This window comes from Aythya fuligula, chromosome 1, assembly GCF_009819795.1.
Source record: "Aythya fuligula isolate bAytFul2 chromosome 1, bAytFul2.pri, whole genome shotgun sequence".
Taxonomy (NCBI): Eukaryota; Metazoa; Chordata; class Aves; order Anseriformes; family Anatidae; genus Aythya; species Aythya fuligula.
Window position 1 is genome coordinate 12,584,078 of NC_045559.1, and position 22,650 is coordinate 12,606,727.

Consider the following 22,650-nt stretch of genomic DNA (forward strand, 5'->3'; position numbering starts at 1 on the left):
TTCACCTGTATACTCTAGGCATTTTGTGCCTGCCTGCCAGCCTCTTAGACATGCAGCCAATTAAGTGGTTTACCCTTTTTTTTTTTTAAGGTGGTTGTTGTGGTTTAACCTGGTTGGCAGCTAAGGACCACACAGACATCCACTCACCCTCCCCCTGCAGTGGGATGGGGGACAGAATTGGAAAAAAGTGAGTTAAGATAAAGACAGCTTATTAGGACAGAAAAGAAATAATAATAATAATATAAAAATTATTATAATAATATTACTAATAATAAAGTGTATAAAACAGGTGATGCACAATGCAGTTGCTCACCACCGATGCCCATCCCATCCCTGAGCAGCGGTCCACTCCCACCCTGGCCAGCCACCCTATGTTAATTGCTCAGCATGACACCATGTGGTATGGGACATTCCTTTGGCCAGTCTGGGTCACCTATCCCGGTACTGTCCCATCCTTGTGCACCCCCAGCCTCCTCACCGGCTGTGAGAAGTGTGAAGAGCTGAAAAGTCCTTGGCTTAGTGTAAGCACTGCTCTGCAACAATTAAATCAGCGTGTTATCAACACTATTCTCATTCTAAAACCAAGACACAGCACCATCCCAGTTACCAGGAGGAAAATTAACAGTTTACATGGATGTCCATGTAAATGTACACATGGACATCCATCACTTGTCCTTAGTTATCTCCCATCTCTATCGTGCTGCATCCCTGCACTCATATTTCTTTTACCCTTCTTTGTACACTTCAGAGAAGTTTATGAAATAGTTGCCCCTTTTCCCACTATTTTAACAGGTAACCAGACCAGGGTAAGTTGTGCAAAAAATATGCTTAAGGTAAATTTTCCATGAGTTAGCTACTGTCACTATGGCTACTATTTCCAATCAGGTGGGAGGCCACATGCAAGCAATATACTGTCAGGAGTGGTGGTGCCATCTGCTCTGTCAGGAGCATGGTACAAATACAGTATGGAAGGAAATAAAAATAAGTGGTAGCCTTTTGAAGAAAAAATAGATATAATGGCCATTTTGAGAAAGGCTTTTTAACTAAAGCGATGCCCTTTATTTAAAAGAAATGATTCTTACTCAGAACATTAGGAGATGGCACACATATTGAGAGACTGCTTTTTCAGTCTGGACAAAGAAGTCAGGTATGAGATTCTTAATACCCCATATCAATTTACTTTTACTGATTAGCTAATTAACAAATTCATAAATTTAAACATCCAGAAAATTAATTCTTTTCTAAAGAGGAAAGATATGGTGTGTTGTTATACACAACAGAAGATTAATCCCCCTTTGTACATAAAGTCTGAGATTTGACTATTGAGCTGTAATTGATATATCCATAATGCAGCTTAGTTTGCTGCAAGGGCTAGAATCCAAACATTAAGCTAAATACCTACATTGCAATGGAAAATTGGAGAATATTTGCCCTGAAGTGGTATTATGAAACTGTTCAGAAGTTTACTGTAGCAGAAAGGAAGACCAAAAAAAAAAAAAAAAAAAAAAAACAGACAAAAAAAATAAAAAACATTGTGACTCCACAGTGCTATAAACTGTACGGGAATACTTCAAGTTCTAGTCTCTCTCTCAGAAAGCTTATAAGCCAAATCAGAACATAGAGAAGGCAAAATGAGAAATACAAGGAGGAAGAACTAGCTGGTGGGAGATTGGATATCCTCATAAAAGGAGAATGTGATTATCTTAGGCCTGCAGCTATAGTGATGAAATTGACCTTTGCTTAACCAATATAAAGCTGGAATTTCCTGTGTATTGATTATAAAGCAGGTGAGTTTAAAGGATGTGGTTAGTGGAACTTTTGCTTCCTCAATCTCACCAACAATTATTATTTAAGCTAGATTTGTAGCTTAGACTCAGTCTAGGATTCAGGAATAGGCCTGAAACAGGATTCAGAGGGGAAGGTGTTAAATTGTTTTGCAAAGACTAAAAACATATTGTCCTTGAAAATGATGCTTGGCAGTGAAAGAGGCTCTAGAGATATTAAGATACATTTGCTTGGAAGGAAGGTCAGTTTGATGATAGATTACCCTCTTATTAACCTGGAAAAATACAGTAAAACCTGAGAGAACCAAAAGAAACTCTACTATTTCTGTTTGCTATACAATTTTAAAGCAAATAATATGTTTATACAATCCTAATAAAAACTATTGAGTATCTCTCTGGGTATAGCAAAAATGAAAGTGAATTCATAGTGTTAATAGCAGTGCCTGGGACAACACTAACAGTAAATATTTCTCATGGGAAGCACTTGGACACATTATAATAGATTTGCTTTGTTAAAGAGTACAGCAAGGCAACACTTTCAGACTTGGTGCCTAGCCTTTGTCTCCGCAGCCACAATTTGGCTCTGCTATAAGCACCCTGATTTTCAGAGGTGCCGAGTGCTAGCAGGTCCCACTGAGTGTGGTCAGCAGAATGTGGACCTGAGAGATCAATACATAAAAATTTCACAAATCAAAGCTTTTAATCTTAGCTTTAAACTAAATTAGTGACCTGATAGCAAAATCAGAAGATCTGCACTGGCCTGAGTTACCTGCTGAAGTTAAGCAGCTGGATGAGCACTGTGAGTGGATCAAGCAAAACAGAGTATTGAGCAAACATGGTAGAAAATCACAATCTTAATAAGAAGATAACAGAATTATAGTTCTGCCAGTTCTGGAAGTAATATCAACTTCAGGGAGTGTCTTCAGAAACCATAATATATCTAAAATCAAAATGAACTTTCAGGTTGTACCTCTATAGATTTAAAATGAAAGCTAATACCACTCATGTCTTTGCATATTTTTTTCATTGTCCAACTAACTGTTGTTACTTTCACTAATTACTAGTTCAGTATGTGACTGGTTATTGCTTTTCTTTATGGTGCTGGCATCACTCAAAGAAAGAAAAAAAAAGAAGAAAAATAAAAAGACTCTATAACCATTTAAACTCACAATGAAAACTTCACTGCCTATTCCTAAAAAATCCCAGTTTAATGTATATATTTCATCACATAAAGACATTTGTCTGCATGCTACAGCCTCTTTGTGAATGCTCCATCTAGTTCCTCACCTCATTCATCTCCCTCTTTCCTTCCCAGCAGTTTATGTCAAGAATTAGCAGCCGCAGCGGTGTGCAGTCAGCAGTGCTGCTGCAAATGCCCTCCACCAGGGACAGGAGGCACACTGCCAGGCTTTCCAGGCAGGGAGAGGAGCTGCTTGGTATTTACACCATGCTCTGCCATACCCTTATGCCTTTAGGCTGCTGGGAGGCTGGCTGGGCTACTTTCCCCCTCCCGGGAGCCATTACCTAGATAAATGTGGTGCTCTTAGCACAGAAATAAAATGTTGTGCGTACAAAAGCAAATGTGTTGTAAATTTCGACCTCCTTTTTCTAAAGAAAGAAGGATTCATTTTCTCCATGAGCCTCTCTGCAAGCAGTGACACCTTTCACAGTGATCCAAATAGCTATGCAAACAGAGCATACATTTTTTATCTTGCTCTTCAGATCCACATGATGTTTTGTCATGCAGTTCATTCACACCAGGCATTTCAGGATGAGAAACTGGTTCCTGCAAGCAAAAGCTAGACAGAGTAGGCTTACATAATGTGTAAAGAAAAGGCTGCCTTGAAAATAGGACCTTTTTCTTTTGATTGGCCTTGTGTCCAATTTACTTATCATTTTTTGAATATTAGTTTTTTGTAAAGTGGCAGTTTTAACATCCATGCTAGGCTTTCAAATGCCTAAAGAAGTGAACACCTGTCTAGCTCAGAAGAAGATCTGCCTCCTCTTTGCCACTTATGAGCAACACTCATTTAAGTATTCAAAAGTTTGCTATTGCTTTACTTACATTTTAATCTGCAGTGTTTCATGTTTACTAGATCAGCAAATAATCAAGGTCTTTAGATATATTTTTGTTTGGAATGTATCTTATTCCTCTTAAAAAAAAAAAAAAAAAAAAAAAAAAAAAAGTTAAATGCCTCTATTTAAATAGCTTTTACCACTGTATGCAAAGTACAAACAAAATGTAAATAGTTTCTTCTACTAATCCACATCTGCCTGGGTGTAATTACATGATACATGCTGGTTAAGCACAAAAATTTTGAATAGACAGCTTTTTAATTAGGCATGTGCATTGGGTCAGAGTAGAATTAAAATGGGTTCTAAAAAATTGATTTTATAAAAATGGCACCTGCTTACTCAACAGATCTAGTTCTCGGGTAAAGTTCCAGTCACATGCCCATATTAAATCCTCCTCTTTGTAGAGGAAGGAAAGTTCTGAGCTGGGGTAATAAACGTTTTTCTGCTTCATACATCAGTCCTGCCAAAGATAGGGGTAAATTTGAGTCTGAGTTAACCACTTTTGTAATGATCCTTTGTAGAATTACTGACTTGAAAATGTGATAAACAGCTGGTTTACCTCTATTTTGCTCAAGTGTAATTAAGGGGAAAATTTGGGCCTATCTAACCCAAGTCTGACTGCCTGGATTCCCAGAAATACATTTTGATTTCACCTTTGTCAGATATAGTAACCAATCATTTTTATTGTACGCAGATTTCTCCACAAAACTCAGTTTCCCACAGTTCAGTGCATTGAATGACAAATCTGTAGATAGCAGCATCCTGTTAGCTTTGCAGTTTGTCAGCACATGGATAAACCTTTCTGTAGAAGGTTAAGACTGGGAAATTGTTCTGCTGTGCTGAATGGACGGTTCAGCTTATTCACATAGCTCACATAGCAAGTGGTCCTGAAATTATTTCTGAGTACAAAGGCAGCTGAGCATTATGTTTTCCAGCAGCTTTTTTCATTTTGTTATGGCTGCAGCAATACCATCTATGAGATAAAATTGTTATAGAGCTAACAATGAAGTGGTTAATTTTAAATGTATAGCTCTCTTCCAGTCTGTACCTGTGGCTATTATGAGGCATAATATAATGTAGGCACATCTCCCAGGTTACACACCTGGTAAATTTTAGCAGTTAATTTAATAGTCCTTTTTAAAAGAAATAAGAGTTTTTGTTCTGGCAGGTATTTTATTATTAATAAGCAATAGCCATTTTATTCTGTAATCTCCTTTAAGAAGTGATTATAATTTAGTAAATTTTGTTTTCAAACCAGGCATAATTGTGTTATTAATATTAGCAAAATTAGGTCCAACTTTTAAAAAAAAAAAAAAAGAAAGAAAGAAAAGAAAAAAGATAAATCGGGCTACCATGGATCAGGTTCCTAGGTTTTATCTTCCATTTCTAGAAGTTACACCATTAAAGTGTTAGTATGTAGAGCCAAAATGGTGTTTTAAGGTTCTGTGACAGGTCAGAATACAAGAAAACAGAGAATTTTTGTTTATACAGAGTCTTTTGAATCTTACGCATTTCGAACAAATGATTGTATCCACTGATTACAAAATACTATCTATTCACACATTGGATTAATATCTAGAGCAAGTGAAAGGAAGTTGAGATTCAAAGTTTCTGAATAAATTTTGTTTCTACTGTTTAACCATGTGATCCCTTATGCACTACTTCTGTCTCTGTGCTGCCACTAGTAAATATATTTGCACATATAAAAATTTCTGATTTCTAACAAATCTCCTCCTCTTTTTTGACCATGAGTCACATGTACCCTTGTTATTGAAATTACCCTTCCAGTTCACATCTCAGTACTGGAAACATGTTAACTCCTCAAAATTTATTATTAACAGGCTACAGTGCTGACAACATTGTAGTACTTTGCAAAAAGAGAAGACAAGGTCACTGCTAGGAAGTGCCAGAAACAGTTAAGTAATGACAGTAGATGGTGTGAGTGGGCAGGTGAAGGAAAAGCTTCAGCAATAAAGTAAACACATAGTTCAGCTTGCATTTTGTGAGTTATGAAGTTCATGAGATGTATGCATATGCAGAATTTGAAATGTATGGTTAAGAAATCCAGGCGGGAATGAGTAATACAAATGTTAGTAGCTGTTAACTGGACTATAAATACAGAAAAAAAAAAAAAATCCAGCCCCAGTCTTGCAGAGCTGGTGCTTCATGTGCTGACATGTCGAACTGTGGGCTGTTTTTAGCTCCATTGCTGTTGACTTGTGCTGGCTGCATGGCAGGAGCAGAGCTGTCTCTGCCTCCCACCAAATCACAATATTCTTTACCAGTGTTTTAAGCACATGGACAGGAATGCTAAGAGCTTGATCCAAAACCCTACAGAAGGAATGCAGAAGTTTTTACTAGACTTTGAATGTGGTCCTAAATTAAAAACAAAGACTTAATGTGCATTTTTTTCTCTGTGTTCAGACTTCAAAGTGGAAAGAAGTCTGAATAATAATGAGAATGGAAGTCTAGCAGGCAATTCAGTTCACTGAGGTACCCTAAAAAAATACAGTTAGGGAACTGAGTGCATGAGAAACAATAATGGAAAGTAATATGCAGATGGCTAGAACATGGCTAAGAAAATGGAAGAACTTTACCTAGTGGGCAAGATGTGTATATGGACATTTTAGGGGTAATGAAAACACAGATTGACTGGAGTTGCTGAATAACATCAGTTCTTCAGAAGGGAGGGAAATAGAGCTGGTAGCATTATATGAAACATTAGATTGTAATAGTTTGTAAAGAAATTAGGATTTATGTCAAAAAAAAAAAATGCATTCGGATCAAGCACTTGAGGTCTGAAAATAGTATTTTTGCAGACTTAATGCTACTAATAGATCCCCAGAGTCAGATTCAACTCTGTAACATTGTAGTAGACATGAATGCAAGTAATAAAATGTCATTAGAGGGTATTAAAGCTCACAAATTTCTTCACTAGTCACTAGACCAGCATAAGACAATGATAGCTTAGATCTGTTTTTGTTGTTGTTGCTTTTTGCTTTAAAATACATAGATAACAAAACATAGCCTTTAACCAATCAATTGTGGTTTGATATCATTTATATTACATAAAATAGGAAAAAAAGAAAAAAAAAAGAATAATCAGAAAAACTTTTTAAGCAGAACAAGCTGGTCAAAGTAAACTTTCTAGGGTTTTATGGATATTACTGTAAAGAAGGCATGGAATTTCTTCAGATTTAATACACTGTGTGGTATCAGAGATCAGAGGACAAGGTTCAGACCTATGTTCCTAAGTTTATCAGTCAAATGCAAAAGCCTTAGCTAAAGCAGAGGGAATTGTAAAACATTTTGACAAATTTAGTTGCTGTTAGCATTCTCTAACATTGTTTGACTCAATCCTGAATTGGGTCATTGGCTGCCAGACAGCAGAATCGATTCTTGTGATGGTGCAGGTGTTTGAGATGTGGGACAGGGTATGTAATGTCCACTCTACTGGGTAACAAACCTGCCAGTTCATCTAGAGTCACATTCAAATGCCTGCTTTGTAAAGCAGCCTTGTCTCCTTCATTCACAAAGAATCCCAAGTGATATAGGGTTGGTAGGGCATGTGCAGAGTTCTTAAATGTTAGTGAAATGTGGGAGAAGACCTGGTAGTGGGGTATTGACATGCAGAGAAGTTTAACCTAGAGAAGAGAAGGCACAGGAGGATCTCATCAATGTCTACAAATACCTGAAGGGAAGGTGCAAGAGGACAGAGACAGGCTCTTTGGGGCACAAAGTGCAACAGGAGGTTCCCTCTGAACATCAGAAAGCACTTCATTACTCTGTGGTTAATGTAGCACTAGCACGGGTTGCCCAGAGAGATAGTGGAGTCTCCCATTTTGGAGGTCTTCTAAAGCCACCTGGACTTTTTTCTGGGCAAACTGCTATAGGTCTCCCTATGGCATGGGGAGGTGGACCAGATAACCTGCAGAGGTTCCTTCCAGTTTCAACCATTCAGTGATTCTGTAAACAAGCTCTGGTCACTTTAGTAGATTTAATTCAAAAAGCCAGACAAAGTTTGATGCTTAATATAAATATTCCGCATAAGTTCAAAGAGACCCACTCACTGTGAAACTGTGATTTCTGGAGGCAGACTATGTCTTGCTTAAAAAGTCAGTCAAAAATTATAAAGGGGATAGCTATTATGCTTGTCCATATGCACCCATTATTATTAGAAGCAGCAGAAGGTAACAGGCAGAAAAAATGCTACAGAAACCTTTGAGGAAGCTTTCCAAAAGTAGAGAAGTTTTGAACTTCACATTATCATGGCGCTGGCTCTGTAATGCTCTTAACTTATCTCTCTCTTCCTACCAAATTCTGGGTACTTCTCTCTCTGTCAGTAATAAGAAATTCTCAGCCTGAAAACAGAGTTAGACATGGAAAAACTCCTACAGTCCAGAGATATATTTGAACAATTTCTGAAATTAACCCCTTTTATTCCTTCTTGTCTCATGATCTGAAACTCAGCTTCTCCCCCATTTAACACCATTGCTACTTCTTCATTGACTTGAACTTAGTAACTTATGCCTTTCTCTTCATCCCTCTTAACCTTCAGCCATATGTTCTCTATATGACACTGTAGTATTATGGGTCTCATACAGTTCAACTATGAGTTACAGCTTCAGAGTGTGCCGAGGTATCCTATTCACATTAAACCTCAGCAAGCAAAAAATGTCTTTTAAAATGTTGATATAGAAAATGCTGAAGTATTTTCTGCTGTCTCATGAAGGATAATACTGGTTCATTATTCGAAGTAGTTCTTACCCAAGACCTTCTAATGCTTATTTTTGCCTGTTCAGTGATGGGGAAAGGGCTACTTGGCCTATATATTTTCTGAATATGCTGTTTGTGTACTAGCTCATTTTTTTTTCTCTATTACAGCTGTTGTAATCATAGAATCATAGAATCATTAAGGTTAGAAGGAACCTTCAGGATCATTATGTCACAATGATTGTAACATCAATTAGTTTGTCTGTTTTTCTGATTTATTAAAAACATACTAGTTTAAGTTTTAGAACACAAATAATGCTGTACCAAGGCATAAAGTGAAGGGGTGAAAGCCAACAATGTTATCCTTGCCCTACACAATAAATGCATTAATCCTTTCACACTCTGCTTAACTATTGCAAGAGAGGATGAACAAACAGATTGCTCTCCTCCCACCACATATCTGCATTGCCAGCACTCAGGGAAATAAAGACAGCATGGATTAGAAAGTTGCAAGGGTACTGTTAAGGCATAAGCTACTGAAATAGGAGCATGTATTGAAGAGGTCTCAGTTCAGCCATATCTGTCCTATTATGAGCAATGTCAGCCCCACTGCTAATGCGGAACCCAGGGATGAGAATGCAGGTAAGATCTTTCTATAGCAGGGCATGATCACATCATAATGAATTGCAGTTGTTACCATTATAATTTAGTACAGTGAATTTCTTCTCTCTTTTAATTCTCAACTTTCAAAAATTGTTTTTATAGCATCAGTTGCTTGAGACAGAAGCATTGGAGCACTACCTATGAAATGAACTTATTGCTTTTGCTTATAGTTTGACATATATTTATGACACATTTAAAACGGTATTTGCAGCTCCTAATGTTTTTGTGAATAATATTCATAAACATTTAAACAAATTCTGTTAGCATTTTTCCCTAGACACCCTCTGAAGAAATCTTTCTATGAATCACAATTTGTGTATGTGCAATTAATTACTGTCAGGCTGTTAGATTGTCTGATCGTGTGGGAATTGACCATTTCATTTTCACATAGAAACAGCCTTTGCCTTTTCCTGCACTGGCATCTTGATGACGCTCTTTTTTTTCCTCAGTTTGCTTGATTAGATCTTTTGATTGAAGCACTTGAAAGACATAATTTCATAAATACACTTGAAGCAATTCCACACAAAACCACCTCCTCCCTAAATCATTCTCATTTTATTACTGAATTTTGAAATACCGTTAAAAAACATTATGTTGTGATAAGTCAATTATTGAACAGTGTACCTTGTAGACACCTCACTGTGTTGTCTCTATAAATTATTTTTTCTTCCTAATTAATGGTAGGATAAGGAGATTATCCTCACTTAGAAAAATAGTTTAACTTGCAGACTTCTCTAACCAAACTTCCCTCTTTTTTTGTTAGAAAAATGTAAATATTTTATTAAAGTGAAAACAAACTGTGGGGTCATAAAGCTATTTTGAAAATAATTTGCATCGATTACTCATTTTTATTTTAATATGCATTTTAACATTACCCTAAAAATTATTTATGTCTATGAATATAAAGGTCCATCTAATAACAAGAAGGAACTTGATTTTTTTTCTGTTCTTTTCAGTAACAGAATATGTTTAGTGCATGAGTAACATGGAGACTCACAAGCAGTCTGTTGATTTGAAGTATTTTGCTTTCATGCATGCTCTGTCTGGTAGTTCTGTACAATATCAGCAACAAGATTTGGAAGCAGAGGTAGCATCTTTATTTTTATTTGACCAACTGGTTTAGTTGGAGACATTAAGCTGTCTTTCAGGCACTTGTAATAGATTACTCCAACTATAACAATTTGTCTAATAAAAAGGTATTATACATACCTACAAAATTTGTCCTGTCACTGTTCTTAAACCATCATGGCTACAACAAAATACCACCAAACATCTCTAAAATATGGAAGATGAGGTTCAGTTCATGTCTAGAATAGAAAATTACTGTAGTAGTCATGAATGTCTGATGGCAAGTAAGAACATTTAATAGGAAACTGTCAATATCATGTTCAGTGCAAAAAGTATCATGTTAGAACAATCTTTCATCCCTGTTCATTGATACTTAAGTCTATAAGAACTTACTATTTTCTTCCTGTTTTGTTTTTCTTTTTTTATTTTATTTTATTTTTCACCAAACAGTGACATTTTTTTGGTAACAAGCCCTCCAAATAAACGTTCATTTTATCTTATGAAAAGATAACATGTACTATACAAAAATGTGGACTGCACTGCAAGGATCTGAAAAAATAGGGAAGATATGTTCAGAAAAGGTATATTGCTGGATCTGACTTAATTCTCCATGTGAACTTCCACAGAAAAGAAATAGAACTGTCATTGTTTACCTGTATTACATTGTTTGGCAGACAAATTTTAATTTTGTTGTCTTCTCTATTTAAGTCAGCATGGTGATCTAATTTATTTTATTTTTAGTAGAGTTCTATCTCATTAAAAAAAAATGCACTGCATACAGTGACTGAAGTTGTCTCATGTTGTCACTATGTTTTCTTCTCTTTCTAGGTGATGTCATTGTCTATATTAATGAAGTTTGTGTCCTTGGACATACTCACGCAGATGTAGTCAAACTCTTCCAGTCTGTTCCTATTGGTCAGAGTGTCAACTTGGTGCTATGTCGTGGATACCCTTTGCCCTTTGATCCTGAAGATCCTGCCAACAGCATGGTGCCACCCCTTGCAGTAATGGAGAGGCCTCCGGTAGTGGTAAATGGAAGACATAACTATGAAACTTATTTGGAATACATTTCTAGGACTTCTCAGTCTGTTCCAGACGTAACAGATCGACCACCACACTCCTTGCACTCCATTCCAGCAGATAGTCAGCTTGATAGCACATTCCCACCACCTGCCCATGATGATAATGTATCAATGGCTTCTTCTGGGGCCACCCAAGCTGAACTCATGACCTTAACCATTGTGAAAGGGGCCCAGGGCTTTGGCTTCACTATAGCAGACAGTCCTACAGGACAGAGGGTGAAGCAAATTCTAGACATTCAGGGATGTCCTGGTTTGTGTGAAGGTGACCTCATTGTTGAGATCAACCAGCAGAATGTACAGAACCTGAGCCATGCAGAAGTAGTGGATATACTTAAAGAATGTCCTGTTGGAAGTGAAACTTCTTTGATTATCCATAGAGGAGGTAAGTTTGGAAAGTCTGTACAATTGCAAAAATGTTTGTAAAAGGTTCTAAACCATAAGACATCCATATATTCACTACATCCTTGTGTGCTAGATTGGAAATTAATTTCCATGTTGTTGGAGGTAACACCATTGGTTCTGGAAAAGCATGTCTGCAATTAAGTATTCTAGGCAAAATGTAATGGTTGTGTACATGCCTGTTTGTGTTTTGAGTGTCAACATTCCCTTCTCTGTATAAGGGTAAAACTAGAGCATTTCAGGGTCTTTCACCCCTTAATATTTTGTATGATGCCTGCAGCAAGCTCTTATTGTCCCAAACCAGTGGTGCAAGCTTTAGATGTAATTTTATATATTGCATAATTAAGGTAGACCAAATCAGAGCAATCTTTTAGCCCTTTACAAGATTACTGGTCTCAATAAGCTATTTTGTGTCTTTTTCCTTCATTGTAAAAGTATTGTACCGTAGTTGTTTTGTTTCTTTCTGGACAACAAAGATTGTGGTATATTTTTCTCTGCTTTAAAAACAAAATATCTTCTAGCAACTTTTTTTTTTTTTTTTTTTTTTTTTTTTTTTTTTTTTTTTGAATAACCTGGTGCAGTAAGCATTAATACACATTTCTGGAGGGGCAAAGTCAAGACTTATCTGTAAGAAAGCAATAGTGTCAGAAGTCTTAACACCTTGACAGTGATAAGTAATTTCATAGCTTTCAACATTCAAGGCAAACAAATTTTCTTTGTGATGAGCATCTATCACAATTTGCAATTATATGAAATGATAAGATGAAATTTCTTTGATTAAAGAACTTTATTCTTCTAAAGGCATTCATGTCACTGAATGTATGTTACTTCGTGCTTCAAAAGAAAAAAAAAAAAAAAAGAATGTTTCTATACAGAAATACTTATTACTTTCCTTCTGAAGAATACCTTTTGGAAAGTGAACCTTTAGTGTCTGCATATGCCAAATGTTTGTCATTAAAAAAACATATAACAATCTGGTAATATAAACATAAAGTGACAAAATATCTGTAGCTTCACATAGTTAATAAAGTATTTTTATAGCTATATGTAAAAGAATGATTTACAGGAGACAGTATCTGATATTTCTTTGTAATTAAACCAATTGGTGTCATATTAGTATATAAACTAGGAGAAAGTTAATTATTGTAGAGGTGTTATAATAGTTGATATTAAATCTGGTTTTATTTTACATATATTAAGAATCTAGAAAAATGGAGTAAGCTGCATTTTTTTTTTCTGATGGTGTTGACAAATTAGGGAGAATCATTTAGCAATAAAGTGAATAAAGGGTTAATGTTACCTCAAAAGATGGGATTTTATTTTGAAAAATGCTAAGAGGAAAACAATTCAGAACACCAATCTTCAGAGAGAAGTGGAGTGTGAAATCGAGTATGCTGAACAAGCCTGGGTGATAATAGACAGCAAAATAGATATTTCAGCAAACAGTGCTGGACAGTAGCAATAAATAAATAAATAAATAAATAAATAAATAAAATAAACTGAAGCAGCAACATATGCCCGTGATTGTAATTCCTCTTTTTCAAGAGAATTTCTTAATTTCTTCTTAAAGCACAAACTTGTAATCAAAATAAGTGGATGAGCACGCTGGTTTAACAATTTCTGGTACAATAACTAAGCTGTGGTGATTTTCTAAACATCACTTGCAGATAAGAGATACTGCTCTGAGCTCAACTGTCATAAATAAATAAATGAGTAAATTTACACAATCTTGCCTTTCACCATCAGGCGAAAAACAGAGGTACAGATAGTTACAGTATCTCAGCTGACACAAAATACAAGGCCCAAATGAAGTAACGTGTTCCTGAGTCCTAACCCTCTGTTGTTGGACTGGACATTGCTTAGTTCGTTGTTTTTTAAAGAATGTGGTGAAAACATCATATGTTTTGTTCACTACGACTAGAGGAACTGATTGAAAGCATTACAGAATAATGAAACTTAATGGGATAACACAGAACAAATTAAAGTTTAAATTTACCATACTAAATTACTGTACATCAGAAATAAGGAATATCTCTTATATATTTCAGATTGTTAGACTCAGAAATAGTCTCCTTAACGAAAAAGCAGAGGCTTGTTAGTTTGAGTGATTCAAAAGAAAACTGAAAATGTACAGAGTGATCTACAAAGATCACTGAGTCATAGGAGAACTGTTTTAGGATAACAGTTTGTCACAAATACTTAAGAAAAGGGGATGAATTAATGTGACCAAATATCACAGAATCACAGAATCAAAATATACATCTACATGTATAATGTAGGTAATTGTGTCTATGCTAGTCATCACATCTCCTTTTATAGTCACTGGATAGAAATAGGCCTTTTAGGGTAATTCATGTTGTTTCAATATAGAAATTTCACATAAGTCAGCTGTATCCTCAAAGCAGATATTCTGTTTAACTGACTATAAGGGAAACTGAGGATGACTAGATCACATGTCAATGTCTACCCCACATAAATTGAATAAGAAACAGATTATATGGTTTGGTCATGTGAGATAATCTGAATACAAAATAAAAAATAAAAAATAAAAATCTAGTACTTGGAGAAACCTGCTATGATTCTAAAATACTTAATAGATGACACTGGTGAAGCAAGGTATACATCCTCATTACTCATGTGTCCATTTTTTTTTCCCTTTAATGTGTAACGACAATTGAATAATACTATCCCTTTCTATCATTATCCTATGCATCATGTCTTTAGCATCTCATTTTTAAAATTAATGCCAAAGAAGTGTTCCTGCTTGTGGAAGAGGGAGACCGTGTTTTGCATAACATTGTTCATTGCCTTGTAATGTGTTCTGTCTCTGATATGAATACGACCTGACTGTATAGTTTACTGTGGCAAATCCATTTTTGTAAATGACTTAATTTCTCTGTCATCCAGCCATCTTATCTACATTGCAGACACAAAACAGATCAACACTGGCTGAGTTATATTCTTGCTACTGGAAAAAAATAAATCTTATACAGTAAAGAATGTTGACCCATATGCATAATACAAAATTTAAAAAGCCTTTTTCCCTCAAGCTTAGGAGGTCTGCACATACAAGAAAAGAAAGGTCTGCATGTTTAAAAAAGATGGAGGGATGGCTGTACTCAAAAGTGAAGAGGTCACAAAAGTGACTATCTGAACTATCTTGACTATCTGAAGCAGAGAGCTGTCATGTGATACAGTCTAGTGTTTGACCCACTGCAGAAAGTCCCACCAAATTGTTATTGTACTCATTTTACAATTTCTAAGGCAGAACTAGTAATATAACTGTTCATTAAAAATAAATAAATAAATAGGTAGGTAGATAAATAAGGGAAATGATACATAGTATGTCTAAGAACAATATTTGTTTAAGTGAAGGCTATGATACTCTATGGCTAGAGAGCTTACATTCTTTCCGTTTGTTAGTTAGATTCTATGTTAAATACATGTGCTGTTTGCTTCAGTTTCTTTGCATCTGTTTTTGCTGATCAGCCATATAGTTTTCATTGATTACTATAAGCTGAAATAAGTGTTCATACTAGGAAAAAAGATAAGGAAGGACAGGAAAAGATGTTGGGGAAAAAATGCTTAATTAAAAAATGAAAAGTAGAGAAGAATGGGAAGAAAAAGAGAAAAAGATATGAAAGCATTTTGCTACCCAAACAGATTTGCCACTTTCCAGCTTTGTTTCAGACTTCACAGTTAATACACAGTTTCTGCAGCAGTCTGCATTAAGAATAGGCTGCTGAAATAGTGTGGAAGAGCTTTCGAATAGAATAGAATTAGAATAGAATAGAATAGAATAGAATAGAATAGAATAGAATAGAATAGAATAGAATAGAATAGAATAGAATAGAATAGAATAGAATAGAATAGCTCGGTTGGAAGGGACCTGAGAAGATAATCAAATCCAACCATCTGACCACTTCAGAGCTAACCCCAAGTTAAAGCATATTATTGAGGGCATTATCCCAATGCCTCTTGAATACTGACAGGCATGGGGCCTCTACCTCTCTAGGAAGCGTGTTCCGTTGCTTGACCATTGAAGTACTTCAAGACTGAAATATTAGTCTTTCTATATAGAACAGAAACTCTGCATTACTTCAGAACTACTCAAGAAAAAGAAAAAAAAAAAAAAAGAAAGAAAAAAAAACTAGGCAGAATGATTGTTGAAGCAATATGTAACAAATTTATAGAGTGCATACTATTCACTAGTTAGGATATAAAAAATTGTTTTTTGCATGTTGAACAAAATGAGCTATCCAAATATCTGACATATACTATCTCGTTTGAAGATAGCTTTGAAATATATGAATCTATAGATAGCAGACAAAAAATTGTTTGTATCTAAAAACAAACTGACACAATCAAAAGGAGAACTATCAAGACTGTGTCTGAGATGCTGTTGTTAAGGAAATTGGAAGACAACCCAGGACTAATGCCTGAAGCTATGGCAACTCCTGAACAAGCACTGGGAGTGAAATATTAGAACAAAATGCACCAAGTACAAGCCTGGCAAAGTTCCTACATCAGACAGCTACTTTTTAATGGGTGAATCCAAATAGGCTCTGAGAAATTGAGGTGATTAATATGAAATGCAGCCAGAGTACTGATGTACTGTCCTGCTTCGTAGTTAGTCCAGTCCTGGCACAGGACTGGAATAAACCAGCAGCCAGTTTCACCTTGACAGGATAAGGGAGATAGCATAGGCCACACATGATGTACAAACAATCAAAATGAGGAGGCAAGGTTTTCTTATGCAGATGTAAACTGTGAGAATGAAAGAATGACCAGGTATCTTTCTCAGATTTTGTACAAATCCTTGTAGAAGCTTATAATTCCTCCAGATTGATAGCAGATACCAGTACATCACATGCAGCATCAGCAATTCTCAAAACAACCAGAAATTTGAGACTTCAATGGAAGAAATATTAAATCCTGAATGCCCTTTCTCTGGATCAATCCTCAAATTTACCTCTCTATCATAAAAATTAAAGTTGTTTGGTTTTAGTTTTGGTTTTGGTTTTGGTTTTGGTTTTGTCTGCTTGTTTGTTTGTTTGTTTGTTTGTTTTTGTTTGGTTGGTTTTTGTTCATGCTTTCTATAAGATGACTGGTCAGGAAAGCTCATGATTCTTCTCTCTCTTGGAAGTGCTTCACAAGATAAAGCTGCACAGACATCACTATCTCCCTGCTAACACTAGTCTGTCCAGATATTTCTCCTCATTCCAAGATCTCAATCGACCACTGAGGTCTGTAGAGCTTTGACTCTGTTCTTGCAATTCTTCATTCAAAATGTTAGGAGAGTGCCTGGTGCAAACATGAGACCTGTATCTCATGGCTTGCTCATCCCCAGATAAAGACATTCTATTGAACAGTACTGAGGGCTTGAAGATATTAAATTATTAGGGTAATGGTGTAGATGTTTGTTTGGGGACTTACAGATATTTTCTATTATCCTATTAGTTCTTCTCTTTTAGATTCCTGAGTCATTGGTTGCATTTTTCCCTGCAGTTTCTCCCTAAAGCAACCCAGTCTTGGTTTTGTTGCTTTGCAGGAATACTACATTTGCATTAATAGCAGTCTGTTCATACTTGGTTTGTTCATGAAGTTATGGTTCTTTCCATTGCCTCTAACCAGAGATATTGTGAGATACAATGTCTTACAGCACTCCTGCTTCTTCCCTCTCCAGACTGTTACTCCAACTGTACATTTGCTCTTGATCCCTATTCTCCTGTTTTTTAAGAGAGTTTTGAAGTTTAGAGAGACTGAGATCCATTTGATAATAACTGCATTTTTGGTCGTGCTGTGTTCTAAAATGGCACATGTATCTCTTGTTTGTGAGTTTAAGGGAAGTTTGATCCTGCAGAGGGAATGTGCATGTGAACCCAGAAGTAAACATCTTAACCATTCAAACTGACGCATGTGAATCTAGAAGTTAACTGCGTGCATCACTGGCAACTAGAAGCCAGTGACGTAAACTTCTATACAACATGTTGCTAAAATATCCTATTTTAATTTTCTGCTTTTAATTCATCACCCCATTTTGCCTTGCAATCCCTCTGCAAGATGCTCTGCTGATCCTGGATACTTTGTCTTTAAAACTGATGGAAAACAAAGGTTCATGGCTGATGTTTTTTCTTTCCATCTCGCAATTATATTCTTTCATATGACATCATAAATTCAACAGTTTCCTCAGCATGATCACTCTGTAAAAGTATCCTTCTCTTGTTGGGTTTGGAGTTGATTCATTTCTTTGCTCATTTTTGTTGCTGTTCTTAGCTAGCAATGTCAAATACTTTATGATCAAAACCATGATGAGTCATGTTACATTGTCCACTTCATTGACTTTGCTATTAGATGTCATATTGCTCTTCTTTCTGCCCAGCTTTGGCCACTTGTCCCTTCCAACCTTCCCTACATAGAAATTGAAATTTTGTGCAAAGTAATTTCATTACAGCCCTGTGAGAGGAGCATTTTTCTTTTCTATGTTAATTTCAGAACTAACGTTTTTGAAAGACCTTTAGAAAATACTGTTACCATTCAAGAAATACTGCTGTTATATTAACATAACATGACATGGGAAACATTGCTTTCACTTCCAGCTTTGTTTTTACAAGGCATGTCTCATCTTACAGAGTATCATATTTTTATCTGTAAGAACATGTACTCTCTTAATAACCAACAGATTTTTTACATACTTTTTGTCCTACACATCAAGATTGTTTTATACTTTTGAATAGCTTGAAATATTTTTAAGCATCTTGATGCAATTATCTAGTATTCAATCTGGTTTAATAAATATTTTACATGTTATAGCAGGTAAACTAAAAATAGTTACATATAGCCTAGTTTATGAAGGAAATCAAACTAAATCTTGTTAGTGAGAGAAGTGGTAACATCTCAGTAGCACAGAGAAAGATAAATCTGAACAGAGGGAGTCATGGATAGAGAACAGCTACCGTAAAATTTGCTCTAATGAGACTTCAACATATTTTCTTGTATAGTTTTGATTAGCAGTGAAACAGTGTGCATTTGTTTACATATTTCTGGGAGAAAAAAAAAAAAGTATCAATAACAGTTAGTAACACACTGTATTAATGGAAATAGTATTAATTGCATTGAAATTGCATTTCAAAGTCATAGTGTTATAGTTTTGCTGCTTCTTTCTTATTAATGTGCGTGCACTGTGTGGTACATTTGTGGATAATTTTGCAAACCATTAGATAAATCTTTCTGGCATATATTGCACAGGAGGTTTTTAATGACTATTAGTAAGCATTTTGTTTCAGAAGTACTTTTATTATCAGTTGTACTGTTTTCTAATGTAGGCTTATATGGTCTGTACTAAATCTGAACAGTGCTTCCATTAAAACTTATGGGGACAGTTATCCTAGGGATGTGTGTGCCTAACTCTTGTTGACATTAACAGAGGTTAGTTTGCACACTTGAGAGGAGTAATAGGTCCCTTAAGAGAATCTCATAGCAAAAAGAATACTTTATAGACATAGATTCTCATCATGGCATTTCATAAACAGCTAACTGCCATTGCTCCAATGGCTATTTTGCCATGAAGTCCTTATGCACAAGATGCCCACGGCTACAATACACATCACCATCATTAGGTCACACATCATCATTAGGTCTACACGGAGACTTGCCATGCATCTTGGCTTTGAGCAGAGCTTCAGGAACTCTGCCTTCAGAACAGGCAACTACTTCTGTCTGCTGGGGACCACAGAGTACATTTGTGTCTGGTAGCTGCAGCCTACTTTACTGGTAGAACACAAGAGCTCTATTGGCAGCATTGCAAACTGATTTCAGTCTTACTGATATTAGTGAATAAATAAATATGAATTGAAAAACAAATTGTTTGAGAGAAAAAGAGGTTTTGGCTTGACTACACTGGAATCTGGCCATGCCAGAGAAGATTTTCTTCTGTTCTTGCAAGCAGTAGTATAAGAAAACTAACCAGTTTGTATGTGTCTTGTTGAAAAATGGCATCTTTTGTAGTTAGGTACCTCCTAAGCATGGTACATGGGAGAATCAACTGAAATTCTGGTGCATGAAGAAACTTGTTTTTCCTAATTGCCCATAGTCTAGGCTCTGAGTGATCCTAGACTTCTTCAGAGGAGATCTGGGAGATCTCAGTCTAAGGAGGAAAAACTACAGAGCTTGACTCTAAATACTACCATACAACATATGCTTGTGTACTGAGGCATGTCTAAAATTTAGTCTAAATGTGTTGAACAATGTTTCTGTCGGTTCAGTATAATGTAATGTCCTATTAAATGACATTTGTTGGGTTTCCAAATCTGTTGTCAAAGTACATTGTGTAGACATTGTATTTTATAGTAATAAAGTAAGCTAATACACTATGAAACAAGTGAGTACATTATCTATTGTGCTACAGACATGAGACACAGCACTGGGAAGATGGGAAGGTGTGATTTTCAGGCACTACCTAAACAATTTACATAAGCCACAAAACTCTCTTGGCTTCTACAATTTGCCTGTCATCAAGTGAAACTGCAGAAACAAATTAGTCTTCTAGATGAGATGGTTTTTTTCCCTGTGCAATTCTTTAAGCTATTTTTTTTTTATGTTATTGAAAGGCTTTAATATGGTTACACTTGCCCTCTATGAGTACTGCTCAACTTCTTTATTTTTTACAAGTCAAGAGCATACATTTATTAAATACAACACTGCCCTTCTCAGAAAGCCTTTGGGTGACTCATAATTCAACCACAATCAAAAACAACACCAGGATACATACCCCTTTGCTGTGTCACCTTCAGATTACAATATAAGAATGACATGGAAGCCAAAGCTGTCAGACACAAACTCTCAAAGTTGACTCCCAAGTGTGTCAAAACATATTTCTAAAGAAAACAAATTACTTTCCAAAGCCATATTTGTCATAACTCGGAACAGTATTTCAGTGTATAAGAAACATGCTGTGTAGTTTTCCCATTTGGTAAATGAGAAAAATCTTGACTTTTATTTATTTTGTACCTTTTATTACCATGAGCTAAAAGAAGATAATCTTTCTTCGTGCACATTCATAAGATCACCTTATTTTTAATGTTTCAGTTATATGTAAATTATATTTAATAGTCATTTTAGATTTTTTTATCTAATGTAAGTAATTTTTATTGCATTTCATATGTTCTAGGCAGTGAAGAATTCTAAAGATCGAGTCATAATTAGAAAAATATGCTATATGTAAGAAAAAAGCATAAATTCAAAACCTTTTTATGAGAAAATATTTTAATGGTCTATAAATTAATTTTATCAATTAATTTCCATTTCCACAATGAGTTGTTTTGTTCCGCAACAGAAAGTTGGTAATATATCAAAAATAGAAATAATGAATACAATAGTAATAATAATAATAATACTTTTTTTTCTGAAAGAGTAAAAACAATATAATATAATAATGATGTAATAATATATTAACCCCTTCAGGGTTCTGTAAACATCATAGGGAAGGTTTACTGCGTATGAGAAATTTCACAGTAGTATATGCATATAATTTAATACCTTAAATAAATATATTTGTCAATATCAAGTCAACATTTTTTTCTTTCTATCCATGTGAAATTATTTCTGTATTTTAAATTATTTGTTCTCAGTAAATTTAATTATTTTAGGTATCAAGGGCCAAGTAGTACCTCTCTAGCCCAGTAAAATACTACTGTATCTCTGAAGTAGCGTAGGAGATATCTTAATGTTCTCTAATGAAAAAAAAAAAATAAAATAAAAAATGAATGACCAGTGGAAAAAAAAAGTAGAAAGAAAAAAATTTGTAAATGTGATCCTAGTTGCATAGTGTGCGGTCAGCTGCTCTTTTACATAGCTCTTAAGCCTGTAATGTTAGCATGTAATGTTCTCGATAATAAATATCAGGAATCACTAAAAGAAGATAGTCAGATACTGGCAGATAAATTCTACTGTGTATCCAAGATGAAGGACAGTTACACAAATGGTAGGCCCTAGAACGATCCAGGCAGAGTCTGGGGAAAAGTCCGTGGGCTTTGATCTGTGACCAGTGAGAACCAACAGATGTGGCAGTGTAGAAAATGGTCATCTCTTCAATTTCAGCCCTTCTTTCCATGTTTTACCTTATTCTTCATTTATTTGAACCTCTGCTTGTCATTCTGGTTACATTTTCCTTCATTTCAGTAATTTTGAGAAGCTGTCATTCTTGAATGTCAGCCCACTGTTTGAACTTAGCTTTGCTTTGAGCATGAAGTTGGACTTGATGAACTCCGTCTTGTCTTGTCCCTTGTCATCTATACATTTCTATTATTTTATGATTGTCCATATTTTTTAAGACTGGGGGCACAAACTGCTGAAGGAGAGGGTCTCTGATTAAACATAGTCACTATCTTGATAATTTTTAACTTCTTCCACAGTACTTCTCAGAAAGAGAAATAATCTTGTCTTATGCCGTACATGTATTAAATGTTTACACCATACAAATATGTGTGTGTGTGTGTACATATATATATGTGGAAGTTCCAAAAAAATCTATGCAGACAGAAAGAATAAGGACATAAGGCCAGATGTCAAACTTCACTGAGATTATAGACATGGCAAATTATTCTCACAATGTCATTATTCATCCTTCCGAAGAAATTACAGTGGTTTGTGGGGATGGTTGTAAAATTGGAACAGCTAGGTAATCTGATCCAGCTAACATTCACTTCTTGACCATCAGTTATAAAAATTATTTCCATTAAAGTCAATCTTAATTAAGCAAGAGGTTGATCTTGTAACTTGTTCACTGTACACCACAGTCTCACATTTATTAAGCTCTTTACTGTTTTAAAAGAAAAAACAGCAATATGCAGTTCCAGTCAGAATGG

General features: G+C 35.4%; 1 protein-coding gene across 6 annotated transcripts in view; it reads left to right on the forward strand.

Moving 5' to 3' along the window:
- MAGI2 (membrane associated guanylate kinase, WW and PDZ domain containing 2) overlaps positions 1–22,650 on the forward strand; it is a 771,045-nt gene that overhangs the window by 637,200 nt on the left and 111,195 nt on the right. For all 6 annotated transcript variants that reach the window (XM_032182540.1, XM_032182497.1, XM_032182505.1 and 3 more), the window contains one exon: positions 11,133–11,768. In XM_032182540.1, the coding sequence (XP_032038431.1) occupies positions 11,133–11,768 (636 nt within the window). The remainder of the gene's footprint in view (positions 1–11,132; positions 11,769–22,650) is intronic.